The 16,220-nt window shown below is 41.3% G+C and overlaps 1 protein-coding gene across 2 annotated transcripts in view; it reads left to right on the top strand.

Annotated features, from left to right (window-relative positions):
- Positions 1–16,220, top strand: part of MAD1L1 (mitotic arrest deficient 1 like 1) — a 482,869-nt gene that overhangs the window by 68,895 nt on the left and 397,754 nt on the right. For both annotated transcript variants that reach the window (XM_035130662.3, XM_088656937.1), the window contains exon 10: positions 1,372–1,458. In XM_035130662.3, coding sequence (XP_034986553.2) covers positions 1,372–1,458 — 87 coding nt within the window. The remainder of the gene's footprint in view (positions 1–1,371; positions 1,459–16,220) is intronic.

The raw sequence follows: 16,220 nt of genomic DNA, 5'->3' as shown, positions 1-16,220 counted from the left end.
GTATATAAAAATAATCCAGCTGGTGTGAGTTTCCTACTCCCGTCTGAGGGAGATAGTTGAATGTGTCTGTGGGAAACTAGATGGTGATGTGGTCTTGAACTGCTACATGTGATCCATTCAGTTGGAGAAAGCAGAAGAATGCAGGTAGATGAGTCTTTTTAAAACTAGTTGATATATATATTTTCAAATCAGACCTTTAGAAACAAAATTTCTACATTGACATTCTGGGTATAAAAAGAGTGCATTGAAGATGACAGAGAGGAACAAATTCTAAGAAACATACTTTTGTTGCAAATTTCTCATGTGACAAGTTTGCTTTTTTACTAGCTTTTTCATTTTAAATACTGTTTTTTATTTCCTTCATTTGTTGCAGAAATTGTCTAGTACTTGGCAACAAAAAGATTTTTCTCCAGTTATTGTCGGTTCTTGTTCCGTCTATTAGTTTTAAAAAATCCTACTTGGCTTCATGCACCTTTTTCTGGTCTTTGATTCAACAGAGGGCAGTGCTGTACAGTGCACAGAAATCTGCTTCAAACCCAAACACTGCATTGCTCTAATTCACCATTTAAATTATACTAATTCAGGGCCTCATTGAGTTTTAGAAACATGTGAAACATTTTTTGCACTTTCTCCTGCTGGCTTAAATCTTTTATGAAAATACCTGTATATGCTTACTGAAAGTTGACTAAACATATACCGCCTTCCAGTTTATTGGTACTTTTAGAAAAGATTAAAAATAAGTATTAAAAAGTGCCTTGCCTATTTGCCTGCATGTGTTTGTGGCCCGCTGATCAACATATGTGGATGGTAGGGAAAGAACCAAATATATTTCAATATGCAGAAGTTTCTCTGTCGGCTTGGCTAGAGATAATTCATACTACAGAAGACCAGACAAAATGCTATTCACAAGCATGTATTATTAGTAGGTACAGTGCATTTCAAATAGTATTGAACACATAAACCACTGACATCACAATATTTCCTTCTGTCCAGCAGAAACAAAAGCTCATGTGGCTGACATATTTGGTATTAAATGAGATGTGATGGACCACCTAATGCATGGATAACCAATCTGGCACAGTCCAAGTTAACAGGCACTCTTTCAAATGGCTGGACTCTGTGGGTTTTCCTTATGCTGGTGCTGGCATGTCCATGGAGGTGGAGTCGAGGCCTGCTCAGCAGTATACTCTCAGTTGCTTCCCCAGAAGCAGGAGGCTCTCCACTGGCAAGAGGAGGCTCCAGGGACAGCTCCATGACTCTTCCACGGGGCTCATGGAAATATTTAGACTCTAGGATATGAAACAATGTGTTTTTACCCTTAGTATATCTGGTAGTCTTTAACTGTGAATTTTGTGTCCTCCAATTACTTAGGAGCCCTGATGATCTTTCCAGGCACATCATTGCCCTGCAGCAACGTGAACTTGTTCTGAAAGAACAGAATTCTGCCATCTCGAGCAGGTATGGCTGTCAACAGACTGTCTATTTTACTTGTTCTGTATAAGAAGAAATTGCATGAATTTTGGCCAAAATCCACTTAAACTTGCTGCCACGTGTGTGTGTGAGAGAGAGAGAGGGAGAGAGAGGGAGGGAGGGAGGGGTGTCCATACCATAAAGTTTGCAATTTTCAGATGAGACTGAAAGTCATTGGGCATGCACAATTTCTGAATGGTTTGAGTTCTTCTCGTGTTTGGGAAATAATAAATGGCCAAGTTTTACAAAACTCAATTTTGGCTTGCAGTCAAGCATCCTTTTTGTTCACAAGGCCAGTATGCGTGTGCCCGGCAGCTGTGAGGTTACTGATAAAAAATAAATGATGTACTTTTCTGTGGGCATGTATATTTTTTGCTCTGGTTCATGAGTTACTTTTAATTGAAGGAATACTTCATTTAGAGATGTGCCATGAATGAGGAAGCTGCTTGATATGGGCCAGCCTTTATATTGAGAACCCTTTGCATTATGAAAGTGTTCCTGACCACATGGTCTTGGGTCTGTTACTTGAAATCAGTGCACAGTTATCAAAATGCTGCCAATAGAACTGATGGGGATGTTACTTAGTTTGCTTGTGAGACTAAGAAGGTTTAAACACATGTTTCTACAGTAATTTGCATTGTCTTTCCTGTGAAACTAGACAAGAATCACATTGAACTATAAAGCTTTGCTGTTAGCCAGTAGGACGAGACCCAGGCAAAGTTGTTCTAGATAAATGTGGTGCAAGTAAATGTTCGTATTGCACTTTCCAGATTTATAGTGAAAGCAATTATATTATATTTCTATTAACTCAGTCTGAATTCACCTACTAGCTGTTTACAGATTCCTGTCAAAGAAATATCACAAATGAAGGAGGCTTTGTGATGGAATACTGTAATTACAAAAGTGTCATTTTTGAGATCTGAGTTTGTTTGATATGTAAGCAATTGATGCTGGAGGTTAGGATGCAAATTATGTAATGCCAACACATTTTACCAAATTGTGTATGTTTTTACATTTTCAGTAAAAAAAAAAGAAAAAGAAAGTGATATATCTTAAGAGAGTTCACATGTTTCTTTGCTAGGATGAGTTCAGGTAGCAGTCCTGCTCTCTACCTTGTTGCATTGGAAAAATGCATTTTTCCATCAAGAGTCTAAGAATAAGCATTGACATTCTGGTCCATGTGCAGCTGATTCCCAGGAAAATTTCATTTTCTAGTGGTAGGCTGCAGTGATGTCTATTCTTGTTATTCTTCCCACCCTGGGGAATCTGCCAGGGCTAATTATCCACATATCAGCCCTTTGTTAAAAATAATGCTGAAACAAATTTTTAAAAATATAACCTAGGTTTCTGGTGCTTTGCATTTATCAAACATTTTAGTTTGTTCTTTATAAGTGTTGTGCCCAAATCAGTCAGGCAGAGGTTGTTTTTCAGCAGTGGTTAAATGCACTTCCCTGAGTCTCTGCATATTATGTGCTACCTCCTAAGGGTCTCTTATAAATTCTGGTTGATTATTGCCTTTTCCCTGTAACCTCTTGCTAATGGCAAACAAATTCAAGCTGGGCAGTAAAAGCTTAAATTGTGTTTTATTAAGAGCAGCTAAAACTGCTTAGCCAGTTGTTAAAATTGCTAGCCAAAGTGTAAAATTCACTGATGCAGCCAAGATTAACCTTTTCTTCATGGTTGATATCAAGAGTCTTCAGAAGCATGTTTTGCTTAGTATCTTAAAAGAAATAAAAAATAATTGACTGTGTATTTTTTTTTAATGGGTGTGGATCATGATCCCACGCAGAGAAAATGTTGTTATTTCATTTACGGTATTAATTGCCTGGGCTGATGTTTTTGTTGACAGAACAGTTTTATGTAAGTACCTCTTCATGCTGGACACAGTCATGCACAAATTTTTATGCAAGGAGGGGAAACAAAAAATGATCAAGATACCCTTTTGAGTACAAAGAGACCAGTAACTGCCACTGACGCTAAAAGCTCTTTCAAGTTAAAACTTTTATGTTCTCCAAGACACTATAATTAGTTCAGATTCCAAGTGTCAAGTTCTCCTTTTAGCTGCAATATTTTATTCTGCCTTAAGTGACATTTAAATGCCCGTATTTTAACTCTTCCATTGTTTCCAAATTCCCAGGAGAACTTCCTGGGCTTCTTAAGAGTAAATCTAATCACATGGTTCCCAGCAAATAATGGAATCACAGAACTGTAGAGTTGGAAGGGACCATGAGGGTCTTCTACTCCAATTCTCTGTAATGCAGGGATCTTTTGCCTAATGGGGGCTCGAACCCACGACCCTAAGAGCTATTCACAGAACTCATGAGATGAGATGAGATGAGATGAGATGAGATGGAGAAGAAAGAAATGGCTTATAATAGTTTCTAAAATATTTAGTATTTACTAGTGAAATGCATTGGCAACAGTGGGTAACAGTTGTGATCATGATGGTTTCAGCTATTTATTATGTAGCCATATTGAAGTGCAATGGCTTTCTTTAATGGCAAGATTATGGGTTCAATTGTTGAAGCTTGTAGGTTTAAGTTCTAACTGAGAGCAATGTTGAAACTTGGCTTGATAATAGGAAACCTATGAAGACATAAACAAGATGTGGCTTATTTGTCAATGCTGTACAGTACTGTATATAATTATTATTATTATTATTATTTTTTAAATACATTTTATTCCAATTTTCCAAATTCAACAAATTAACAAAACCAATCTTTTATACAAAATCTTATATTCACATCTTTTACCTTGCTCCGCCGAGCTATGACTTCCCCCCCTCCCTTCATGCGGGTTTCTTGTTAATTCCCTTTTTTGCAGTTCCTTTTTTAACATATTGGTCAATTCGTAAGGTTTATTTTAATCCTGCGAGAGTTTTTAATGATCTACAGTTTTTCTCCATATAGTCCACATATTTACTCCAGTCCTTTTGAAACCTTGTCTCCCCCTGGTCACGAATCTTGCATGTCAATCTAGCAAGTTCAGCATAGTCCATCATTTTTATCTGCCACTCCACAATTGTAGGTAATTCCTGTAATTTCCATTTTTGGGCTAACAAAGTCCTAGCCGCGGTTGTTGCATACATAAACAGTGTTTGATCTTCTTTTCTAATCTCTCCTCCTATTATTCCTAACAAAAATGCTTCTGGCTTTTTTGGAAAGGTATATCTAAACATCTTTTTCAATTCGTTATATAAACTTTCCCAAAATCTTTTAACTTTTTCGCATGTCCACCACATATGATAAAATTCACCATCTTTCTCTTTACATTTCCAGCAACTTTTATCACTCATTCTATACATTTTAGCTAATTTAACTGGAGTTAAATACCATCTGTACATCATCTTATATACATTTTCTTTCAAGGCAGTACATGCTGTAAATCTTAAAGTTTGATTCCATAATTTCAACCACGCATCATATTCAATATTATGCCCCAAATCTTTTGCCCATTTAATCATCACTTCTTTTGTCAACTCATCTTTTGTATACCACTCCAACAACAAATCATACATCTTTGCCAAAAGCTTTGTTTTGCCTTCTAGTACTTCTATTTGAAATTTGGATCTTTTATCCTCAAAACCTATTTTTCTATCTTCTTTAAGCACATCATTTATTTGATGGTATTCTATCCATCCTGTTAACACTCCTTTAATGTCCTCAAAAGGTTTTAAACTCCATCCTTTTTCAGTTTTCGTCAAGATTTCCTCATATTATTATTATTATTATTATTATTAATACCCCGCCTATCTGGCTTGGTTTCCCCAGCCACTCTGGGCGGCTTCCAACAGAAAAATACAATACAATAATGGATTAAACATTAAAAGCCTCCCTAAACAGGGCTGCCTTCAGATTTATTCTAAAAGTCTGGTAGTTGTTTTCCTCTTTGACATTTGATTGGGAGGGCATTCCACAGGGCAAGCGCCACTACCGAGAAGGCCCTCTGCCTAGTTCCCTGCAACTTGGCTTCTCGCAATGAGGGAACCGCCAGAAGGCCCTCGGTGCTGGACCTCAGTGTCCGGGCAAAACGATGGGGGTGGAGATGCTCCTTCAGGTATACCTTCAATGATGTGGGGTGGGGGGATAGATTTCTTTCAGTAGATGGGGATTAGTTTGCAAGTGTTCTGTGGGGACTTCAGAATGGTGTCAGTGGCTTGTTTTGCCTTCCTGTAGTTTTGTTTACCTTGCTGTGTATTCCTAAAGTGTTTTTACCTTTTAAAGCCCTTAAACATTTGGTTGGGAGTACTTAATACAAAAGACCCTTCTCCAAGTACCCCAACATCTGAGATTAAGCTGATAGTGACAGGGTAGAAACAGAGACCCTTCTATAGTAGTGCCCAAACTGATTCCAAATTCCTCCCATAACCACAAAGTTTATTTGGCTTAATACAAGTCCCTGTGGCATCTCCTATATTCATAATGTTTGGACCATCCACCAGTGGATGTAGTTTACCAAACTTCTTTTCACTTCTTGTTTCAGGTGGTGATAGGTGATGAACTTTTGCTTATAACCTTTTTTCCCAATGAAATGGAAATATGGCTGAACATGTTAGTACAGCTACCCCCCTGTCCGCACCATGCTTGCATTGCAGTGGCTTTAGCTACCAGAATGATAGGTGAATTTGATGCTGTCGTGCTGCTCTTCTTTTGGCTATATCTTACTTAGCATGGCTGGCAATCTTTCCTTAGATAGTTTCCTTAGATAGTTACAGGTAGGTAGCAGTTGGCTTGGAGCGTAATGATGGCGGTCTGAGCTGTTTGGGCATTTTTAGGTGGGAAAGGCTTCTGCTTAAGAAGTTCCTTGCTGTTCTAAGTGCAACATGTACTGGCTTGACACAGATAGTTTTGAATGAAATTATGTACTCCTCTGTTGGTCCAGCAACTTCAGGCTGTATCTACGCTCCAGAAAATTAATGAACTGGAGCTTTTCTTGGATGCAGCAGAGCACACTTTCTGCACCAAAGAGGAGGCAGGGGACATCCCTGAGGAGGAGGTCAGTTCCCCAGCACAGGAGCCAGATGTATGGAAGAATGTGACTCATAGAAGTAGAAGGCCCAGGGATCACTCTGAGGGTTTAGAACTACACAATCAATTTGAAGTACTTTCCCTTAACATGGAAGACAAAGAACAGACTCCATCTGAAGATCTCTCCCTCATCACAGTTCATCAGGAATATGAAGATGAACAGCAAAGTCAGTTCTCCGGGAATATGCAGGTGACTTGGGAAGGGGCAGCACATGGAAGAATCATGAGCAAGCGTATTAGGAGGCGTGTAGTGGTGATAGGGGATTCCCTACTGAGGGGTACAGAAGCAGTGATCTGTGGGCCTGACAAGACGTCTTGAGAGGTGTGCTGTCTCCCTGGGGCCAAGATCCAAGATGTAACAGAATGGCTGCAAGGAATCATAAAACCCACTGACAAATACCCCTTCCTTTTGGTCCATGTGGGAACCAATGACACTGCTAGCCATAGCCTCCAGAAGATCAAAAGTGATTATGAGGCTCTGGGCAGGAAGTTGAAGCAATTAAATGCACAAATTGTCATCACATCTGTCCTCCCAGTTGAACGACGTGGCCCAGGGAGAGAGGGTAAAATAGGGGAAGTGAACAACTGGCTTCGCAAATGGTGCAAGCAGGAATGGTTTGGATTCTTAGATCATGGTCTGCCGTTTCTTGAAGATGGACTTCTGGCAAGTGATGGGCTGCACCTCACAAGAGTTGGGAGGAATGTTTTTGCCAAGAATCTCAAAAACCTCATCAGGAGGGCTTTAAACTGACTTATGTGGGGGAGGGAGACAGTGGTCCTGAAGGTAGGAATCTATCAAGTGCTGAAGATGATCATCCAAATGTCAGGGACCAAATGGAGCAAACAGCACGCAAACCTAATGGTGGGAGGAAAGAATCCTTATATAAGAGGCTGGGGGGGTGATCAATGGATTTCAGTGTCTGTATACTAATGCACAGAGCATGGGAAATAAACAAGATGAACTTGAGCTCTTGGTACAGAGCTCTTGGAACTTGAGCTCTTGGGATGAGTCTCATGATTGGAATGTAGTAATAGAGGGATACAATCTATTTCTGAGAAATAGACCAAACAGGAAAGGAGGAGGAGTGGCATTATATATCAGAGATGTGTATACCTGTGAAGAGATCCAGGATTTAAAACTTCCAAGCCAAATTGAGAGTATCTGGGTCAAAATTAAAGGAGAGAAAAATAACAGTGATCTCATTGTGGGAGTTTACTATAGACCCCCAAGCCAAACTGAGGACACAGATGATGCCTTCCTGAAACAGATGGCCAACCATTCAAAAGGAAGTGAGATAGTAGTAATGGGGGATTTCAACTATCCTGATATTTGTTGGATGTCAAACTCAGCCAAGAGCATAAGGTCGAACAGATTCCTCACTGGCCTTGCAGATAATTTCACTGTCCAGAAAGTAGGAGACGCAACAAGAGGATCAGCCATTTTAGATTTGGTCCTAACCAATAGTGATGACCTGGTTAGTGGGATAGAAGTGGCAGGATCATTAGGTGGGAGTGATCATGCTCTTCTGGAGTTTATTATACAGCGGAAAGGAGCAACCAAGCATACTAAGACTCAAATTCTAGACTTAAAGAAAGTTTGGAGTTTGTTAAAAGGGAGATATTAAAAACACAACTTCAGGCAATACCAATGAGACGGAAACATGGAAGGTGCCTAAAGAAGCCAGGGTGGCTATCTAAAGAACTTTTAACTGAGTTAAGATTTAAAAGGGATATGTACAAAAAATGGAAAAAAGGGGGAAACCACCAGAGAGGAATTCAAACAAATAGCCAGCACGTGGACTTCCGGTCCGTCGCGCCGGCAAGAAGGACGCAGGGGCTGCGAAGTCCCTGGCCTCGCGGAGGGGGGGGAAGTCCGCAGAGCGAGCGGACTCCCCACAAGAGCACCGGGAAGGGCGTCCCGGTGACTGAAGCGCCCAGCAGCTGCTCCGTTCGCGGTTCCTCCGCTACCCGAGAGCTCCGTAGAGCAATCGAGAGCCAGCGGAGTGGAGCCGCGGGAGCCATTTTGGGGTCCAACTTGCCTCCTAGAAGCGAAGCTCCGAGTCCTCACCCGGCAAGCGGCGGATTCTTCCAAGAAATAAAAGATTTGACCAAAGTAAGTGAAATCTTCATTGGACTTGTGGACTTTAAAAACAAATAATTCGGAAAACAGGGAGAGATTCAAAAACGGGAGTCGATCTCTTCCTAATGGTCAATCAAGAGGCGTATTAAATATTCCAAAGCCAAAAGCCGAAAGGGATACTTTGTTTTTTCTGTATCCGAAAGAAACAATCTTTCTATCCCTTCTCAAACCCCGGCGCCGGCACCTCCTGAGGAACAGTAAGTGCGTTAAGGGGAAAATTTTTGACAGCTGTCAAAGCTGTCAAAACTGCCAAAAGACAAGAAAAATTTATAAAAATTCGTTGAGAGCTTAACTGGCTGAAGCATTTGGACTTAATAGATGATTTATTGTGGAAAAGTTAAAGACAATGGAAGGTATAGCCAAGATGGAGGAAAGCGTGAGTGAATGGAAATTTCCAGTGTGCTCTGCCTCCTAATCTCCTGCCAGTCTGTGGTTAGAAGGAATGAAAACAATGTATTCACCAAGCTTCCAAGAGACAGTTTTGAACTATTTAGAGATTCTGAAGGACATTCACAGGACACTGCAACACTCCAGTCCAACATGTTCAGAGACTTTGGCTCAAGATCAGGACTTAGAGGATAATGTGGAAACCTTATTTGAGAGTAAAGAACAAGAAGTGGATTTTGCAAAAACTGAGGTGGATTATAAAAAATGTGACTTGGAGGAAGAACAACAAGGACCTGAAAAGGAAAATGACAGCTGTCAAGAACAACAAAATGAATTGATTCAAGAAAAGAAGGCTCCTGGAGGGACTAAAAATTGGGCATGGGTAATTGAGGAAAAGGAAAGGCAGAGGGAGGGGGGGGACAGAGGCCGGGATTTGGAAGTGGGAAAGAACGGGCGTGGGGTAAATTTTTTTAGTCAAAAAGTATTTTGGTGATTGATTAACGGTTTCTGAAATCTTGGCCTGTTAAAGGACTGCTGATCCAAGGGGGGAAAAGACACCGGGAGGAGAAGGGAGAGTGAACAGATATAAAAATTTAGTTTTCTGGAGGGGAGTAGAAGAATGGCTTGGGAAACAATTTTTGGATTTGTAGTGACATGTTTGTGTTCAGATAAGTGTCTGGATGGAGGGCCGCCTTCCCCCCTCTCTTTGCTCCGAAGCACCTGGTGGCAGAGGGTGCTCTGGGGGGGAGAGGGGGGGGAGGGAAGCTCAGACACAAAAATGGAACCTTTGAAGTGCTGCGCCTAGCAGGTTCCTCTTGTGGCAGGAGGGGACTTGTGGGGAGGCAGCATGAAGACGGAGGAGGAATAAGTTAATATTATAAGGATAAGATTTGGAATTGAAGTAGAAAATCCGCCACAATTAATTAGAGAAGTTAGGAAAACCAGGAAGAAGAGATTTGAGGAAGTCACAATTATAATGTGAAGAAAATAAGAATTGGAAATTTTAAATTTTTTATTTGTTTTCTTTTTTGGTGTTGTTTTTCTTTTTTTATAGGTATTGTGTTTATGTTTTGTTGAAGGCTTGTGTTAAAGGAGCAGCTGAGGGGAAACCAATCCCCAGAGCCCCTCCATCCCTGTCCTTTCAGTGGCAGGGAGGGGATGAGGGGGAAGGGGGGAGGGGGAGGTCAAACCCAGCCTTACAATGGACCCCTCTGATTCTCAATGCCCACGGGTTCTACTGGTGGCAGAAGTGGACTTGTGGGGGCAGGGAAATTGGAGGGACAGAGCATGTATTGTGTGTGTTGTTGGTTTTGTTTCTATAAAAAAATCAATAAAAATTATTATAAAAACAAATCAAACAAATAGCCAGCACGTGTAGAGACCAAGTCAGAAAAGCTAAAGCACAGAATGAACTCAGGCTTGCTAGAGAGGTTAAAGCAAAAAAAAAAAGGGGGGGGGGTGCTTTTATGAGTATGTCTGTAGCAAAAGGAAGAACAGGGAAACAGTGGGGTCACTTAGAGGAGAAGATGGTGAAATGCGAACAGGGGACAGAGAAAGGGCAGAACTTCTCAATACCTTCTTTGCCTCAGTCTTCTCCAAAAAAGGAAACAATGCCCGACCTGAAGAATATGGCGCAGATGATTCAGCAGGGGAAACACAGCCCCGAACATGTAAGGCGGTAGTACAAGAATACTTGGCTAGTTTAGATGTATTCAAGTCTCCGGGGCCAGATGAACTACATCCAAGAGTATTAAAAGAACTGGCAGAGGTGATTTCCGAACCACTGGCTGTAATCTTTGAGAATTCCTGGAGAACAGGTGAAGTCCCAGCAGACTGGAGGAGGGCAAATGTTGTCCCTATATTCCAGTGTTTCTCAACCTTCTTTGGGCCACGGCACACTTGTTCCGCCAAAAAAATCACGCGGCACACCACCATTAAAAGACGGGGCAAATCCTGGGGGTTGGGAATGGGTGGGGGACTGAGGAATAGGGAGGGTGGGGAGACAGGGGGGAAAGGAAGTAGGTCGACCCACTGGCACACACCCCCCCCCAAAAAAATGAGACTGAGAGAGGTCATTCCCACAACATTTACCTGCTTTGCCAGCCCTGGATGAGGTTGGTGTACTTGCTGAGAGAGCCCTCGAGCACCGCCTCCGTCATCCTGCCTGCCGCCAGCCCCCCGCTCCCTCCGGCGGGAAGGTAAACGACGTTTCCGTGTGCTCCTCTGGTTTCGGTGTTCCATTGCACCAGAAGTGGTTTAGTCATGCTGGCCACATGACCGGAAAAAACTGTGGACAAACAACAGCTCCCTCGGCCTGTAAAGCAAGATGAGTGCCGCAACCCCAGAATCATCAGGGGTCCTTTACCTTTAGAAGTTATGTCAGAGATATTCTATTGACTGTTAGTTCCCAAACAGCATGGTGACTGGAAAAGGTTAACTGAAAAATTTACATATAAATCAAGGCTTTAGAAAAATATAGTTGAGCTGGACTCATTTTATTGCACTTGACTTCCATTGATTTCAAAGATGCTAGGAAAATTTGACAGATCTTTCATCCATCCTATGCCTTGGTAAGTAACGTCTGGAGGATCACAGGTTCCCAATTTCTGTCTAATGTAAGCCATCACAGACCCACAAAACAACTTCCATTCTGTCATATGTCTTTGGAAATATCAGTTGGCTATGCCAGTTGAGGGGAAGCATAACTTATAGTTGCACATTTTCTGGTTCAGAAGTGTTATGGGGTTCTGCTTATGGCATCTTTTATTTTTAGATTAACACATCCCTATCATGTGTGTGTGTGTGTGTGTGTGTGTGTGTGTGTGTATGCACACATACATTTTTGTTTTTTACCAGCATTTATACTTGAATAGTACTGAAATATTGTGTGCACTGTGGCATTGAATCAACTGTGTGTAAAGTTTCTCCAGCAAAATGTTCTACTAACTTGCTATAAAGGATTCATTGTCAGAAGTTTCATTAGGAAAAAGTCTTGTTTTTAGCTGTGTGTGGCAAAAAACTCAAATTGTGGAAAGTTGCAGAACAGCTCTCTGCTGCTCTGAAACGTAAATGACTAATGTGCATATTTTATTTCAGCATCTGGGCCTGAAAAGTTGCATACCAAATTTTGTTTGATTTGATCAACAATGGCTGAAAATTGGGATTTATCATGGAAATGCTGACAGATATGAACATATGTCAATGAAGCGTGTGCCTGACAAACCTTCTTATTGTATGGTGCTGGTGGTGAAATGTTAATTTTTTGCTGCTTTAATTGCATTTTTTCTTTGCTCAATCTAGTCTTTTCAAAGTCTGGCTGTTTTGGTTGCACTTCAGCTTTGTACTAATTTTTCCTCGAGTATGCAGAAAACTTGTCAGGTGCCTGTGCTGCTTTTTGAGCAGAAAAGAGTTTCCTGAAAGCTCTGGATTACCTTTCTTAGTATATAAGGATGAAAAAAGAAGCAGCTGCACTAGCAAGTCCACATTTTGCTGCAGTAATGTGTTCCTGACAGAAGATGGTGCCTTCAGCCTTCGCTCAGCTTCTTCCTAGTCGTCTTCCACCACTCTTCTTATTTTATTTTTAAAAAACATTTTGTGCTGCACAGCCAGAATGCTGTCACTAGGATTATAAATTCTGAAGCCAATTAGATAAAAAAATGTTACAACTGAAAGCGAAGAAGCTAAAAGCTGGTGAATATCTTCATGTTAGTGTGCCAGCCTTAGAGAGCAGTTTCTAGGAAGTGCTCAGATGTGAGCTTTCTACACAGTTTTCAAACATACTTCTGCACAAAATAGATCTGAAGCATCTGCTGAATTAACTGTGTGAGGGAACCTGGAGTAAAACGTGATGATTTAAGGGTTTTATTAGATTCCATAGAACAGTAGCTTGCACAACTAATCTAATTAATTAATTTAGAGAACTTTTATAGACCACTTAATCAGAAAACTAAGCAGTGTAAATAATATGGCTACAGATAAATTCAGCAAAACTGTAAAAGCAGAAACAACTAGTATACATAAATAATTTTCAATAAAACACAATCTGCAAAACTTGTTAAAACAAATATGTATCTAAATTATATGTCTGAGAAGATTTACTGAAAAGTTTACTGCAAATGTCTCAAACAGTACAGCAAGGGCGCCTGCCTAATGTCAATAGGCAGAGAGTTCTAAAGCATAACTGGAGCTGCTAAAATGAAAGATTGACTCCTTGCCAATGCAGAACAATATACAGTGGTACCTCGGGTTAAGAACTTAATTCGTTCTGGAGGTCCGTTCTTAACCTGAAACTGTTCTTAACCCGAGGTACCACTTTATCTAATGGGGCCTCCCACTGCCGCCGCGCCGCCGTCGTGCAATTTCTGTTCTCATCCTGAAGCAAAGTTCTTAACTTGAGGTACTATTTCTGGATTAGCGGAGTCTGTAACCTGAAGTGTCTGTAACCTGAGGTACCACTGTATAACTCTTTCACAGTTCCATAGATGGAAGCTGTTAAATAGGTATATATGGGGCAGTCTCTCAAGTGAACTCGTCCCAAGCCACTAAAGACCTTATATATGAATATTAAAAACCTGAACTTGCCCCGGAAAAAAAGTGGTATCTAGTACAAATGTTTCAGCAGTGACAGGATATCACTCTTGGCAGCAACTGTGCTGCAGCATTCTTCACTAACTGCAAGTTAAGTCCTACATAGAGTCAGGGCCGTCTTAAGCACCTTTGGCGCCCTGGCGCCGTGGTGCGACGGATCCCTCTGCCCCCCCCTTTTCCAGCGCGGCTGGCAGGCGGCCGGGCTCAGTGCGCAGCACGGCCACCGAGGGGCGCTGCTGCGCGACGGGCGGGCGGGCTTAGCGCACAGTGCTTAGTGCTGCGCGGCGGAGCGGCCAGCAGGTGGGCGGGAGCAGCTGCGTGGCGCGCCCCCCTGGCGGGCCGGCGCCGTGGCGCCCTGCGCCACCCAGCCTGATCGTAGAGCCGGCCCTGCATAGAGTATATTGCAGCAATTCAGTCTTCACATTACTGATGGCTAGACTACTATAGTCAAGCTATGATGGTCCAGGAATAGTTGCTTAAGCTAGTAAAGATGCTCCTAGCTATGAGGGCCTCCAATGACAAAGCTGGATCCAGGAGCAACCCCAGGTTGCATACTTGCTCCTTCAGAGCGAATGCAACCCCTTCCAGGGCAGGCAATTGGCCTGTTTCTCAGACATATGAGGCACTCAGCCACAGCACTTTCTCGCTAAACCTGCCTTTGACTGTGCCCACCTGACATTTTCAAGAGGAGGAGTGGGAGAAGAGACCCCCCAGCAAAGCTGACCTTGGTCCCAGAAAGAGTGTTTTTTTCAATTTCCCTTCAAGTGAGAGACATGAAAGCAGAATCATACTACACTGTAGTACAGCCATGTGGGTTGCTCATGACCATTTACATCTGGCTAGCTTGTGAGTTTACTGGCCTCATGTATCATTAGAGCTTGGAGTAATATTTTAGGGAAACAGAATTCCACTCCATTAATATTATGCTGACTTGCTGTGTTCTTACACATTCTCTCTCTCTCTCTCTCTCTCTCTCTCTCTAATTTACATATTCATGGTTCTTTAAGTTTTATTGTTAAAGCAGGTGGAAATGGGTACAGTACAAAGCATTCTTATTTACTGAGATAAAAGAAGAATCAAATTTCTGTTGGTGCAGTAAACTCCAGAGTATCCCTTTCTTGCTTAGCCAAGGATTTTGCAATATTTATAAAAAAAATAAAACCAGAGTTTTTTCTCTCTTTTAGCACGTGCACTTGAGAAACATACAGTTTGGGCAACCCACAATTTGAGGACATAAATTAAATTGGGGAAATAACTAAAGATGTGAAGAGAATAAGTTCAAGTTAATGTTAATCATTTTCATTATTTGCACCTGTGCAATATTTGCTTAAGAACAAAAGAAGAAACTTCTGAATCATACCAAAGGCCATCCTGTTTTCACAGTGGCCAACCAGTGGGAAGGCCACAAACAGGAGCTGTGTGCAATAGGACTTCTTACTTGTGATTCCCAGTAACTGGTATTTAGCGACAAACTGCCTCTGATGGAAGGTAATATGCAGCAATGACGGCTAGCTATTGATACTCCCCTTTAAAGCCGTCCTAATTGTTGCTAATCGCTATATCTTTGGGTGGCAAATTTCCTGTGCACTGTGTGAAGAAGTACTACCTTTGTTTGTCCTGGTTGCTAAACACAGCTGGTCATGCTCATTTAAGTTATTTTCATGAGACTTTGGGTCTGTATGCTTTTATAGCAATGAATGACTGTTCTGCCTAGATCATATGTGCTGAACACTATGGAAACATGAAGCCTCTAAATTCTTCCAGCCTGATGTAAATACCTAGTTTTCTGTATTGGACTTATCAACAGAACAAAATATTCTACTTGATGTTTCACTTCAGAATCAAACTGTATCCTGCTCCAGTTCTTATTTCTGTTAGGATATGGCTGCTTATGGCACCAGCCTGGTCCTTTCCTAGTTTTGGTATGCCCGTTGATTGACCATTCAGATTTTGTCTGGTGTTCTAATGTTTCTAACATTAATTCATTAAAACTGAACCAAGGAGGCTAGCTTATGCTAACTCTAAAAAAAAAATGGTCACTCTGTTATGAAACAATGGAATGAAGTTCCAATCATGTTGGAGTAAGTGATCTTTTATTTAGTTATCCCCCCCCCTTGTTGTGATGTGTTATTAAGCTCCTACCTTCTGCATCTCATGGTTGTAATTATACAAACTTCCTCACCTTCCTTGTTAGTAGTTTGGATAGGGACATACCTGTGAAAGATAAATATTTATTGCAAACAGGCAAAGAGTTGACAATGGGTAACAATTCATTGCTGTTTTTGATGATTAACAATATGACAGCATTACAGAGAATTTAAAAAGACCCTTTCTATGTGTGACTTTGTGTGAAACACTTCATTGGAGCAATAATTTTATATTAGAAGCCCAGATGAAATGACAGAATAGGTGTACTAAGGTTCCAGCATGGAATGAAGAAATCGGTTTTATTGATTTAGAATAATTTCCAGAACATGCCTTTGATTATTGCAAAGCACTTTCAACTCAGTTGCTTAGTGCTTTGTGGGTTTCCTGGAAATGTACCTTTTGAGAAGGGTTTTCAGGGTAATTCATTCCTGGTCTTCAACATTTTGGTGCAGTACATCCAA

The sequence above is a fragment of the Zootoca vivipara genome, chromosome 13 (genome assembly GCF_965207765.1).
Source record: "Zootoca vivipara chromosome 13, rZooViv2.hap1.1, whole genome shotgun sequence".
NCBI classification, from domain to species: domain Eukaryota; kingdom Metazoa; phylum Chordata; class Lepidosauria; order Squamata; family Lacertidae; genus Zootoca; species Zootoca vivipara.
Note: the sequence above shows the minus strand (reverse complement) of the source record. Positions and strands in the feature narration are given on the sequence as shown.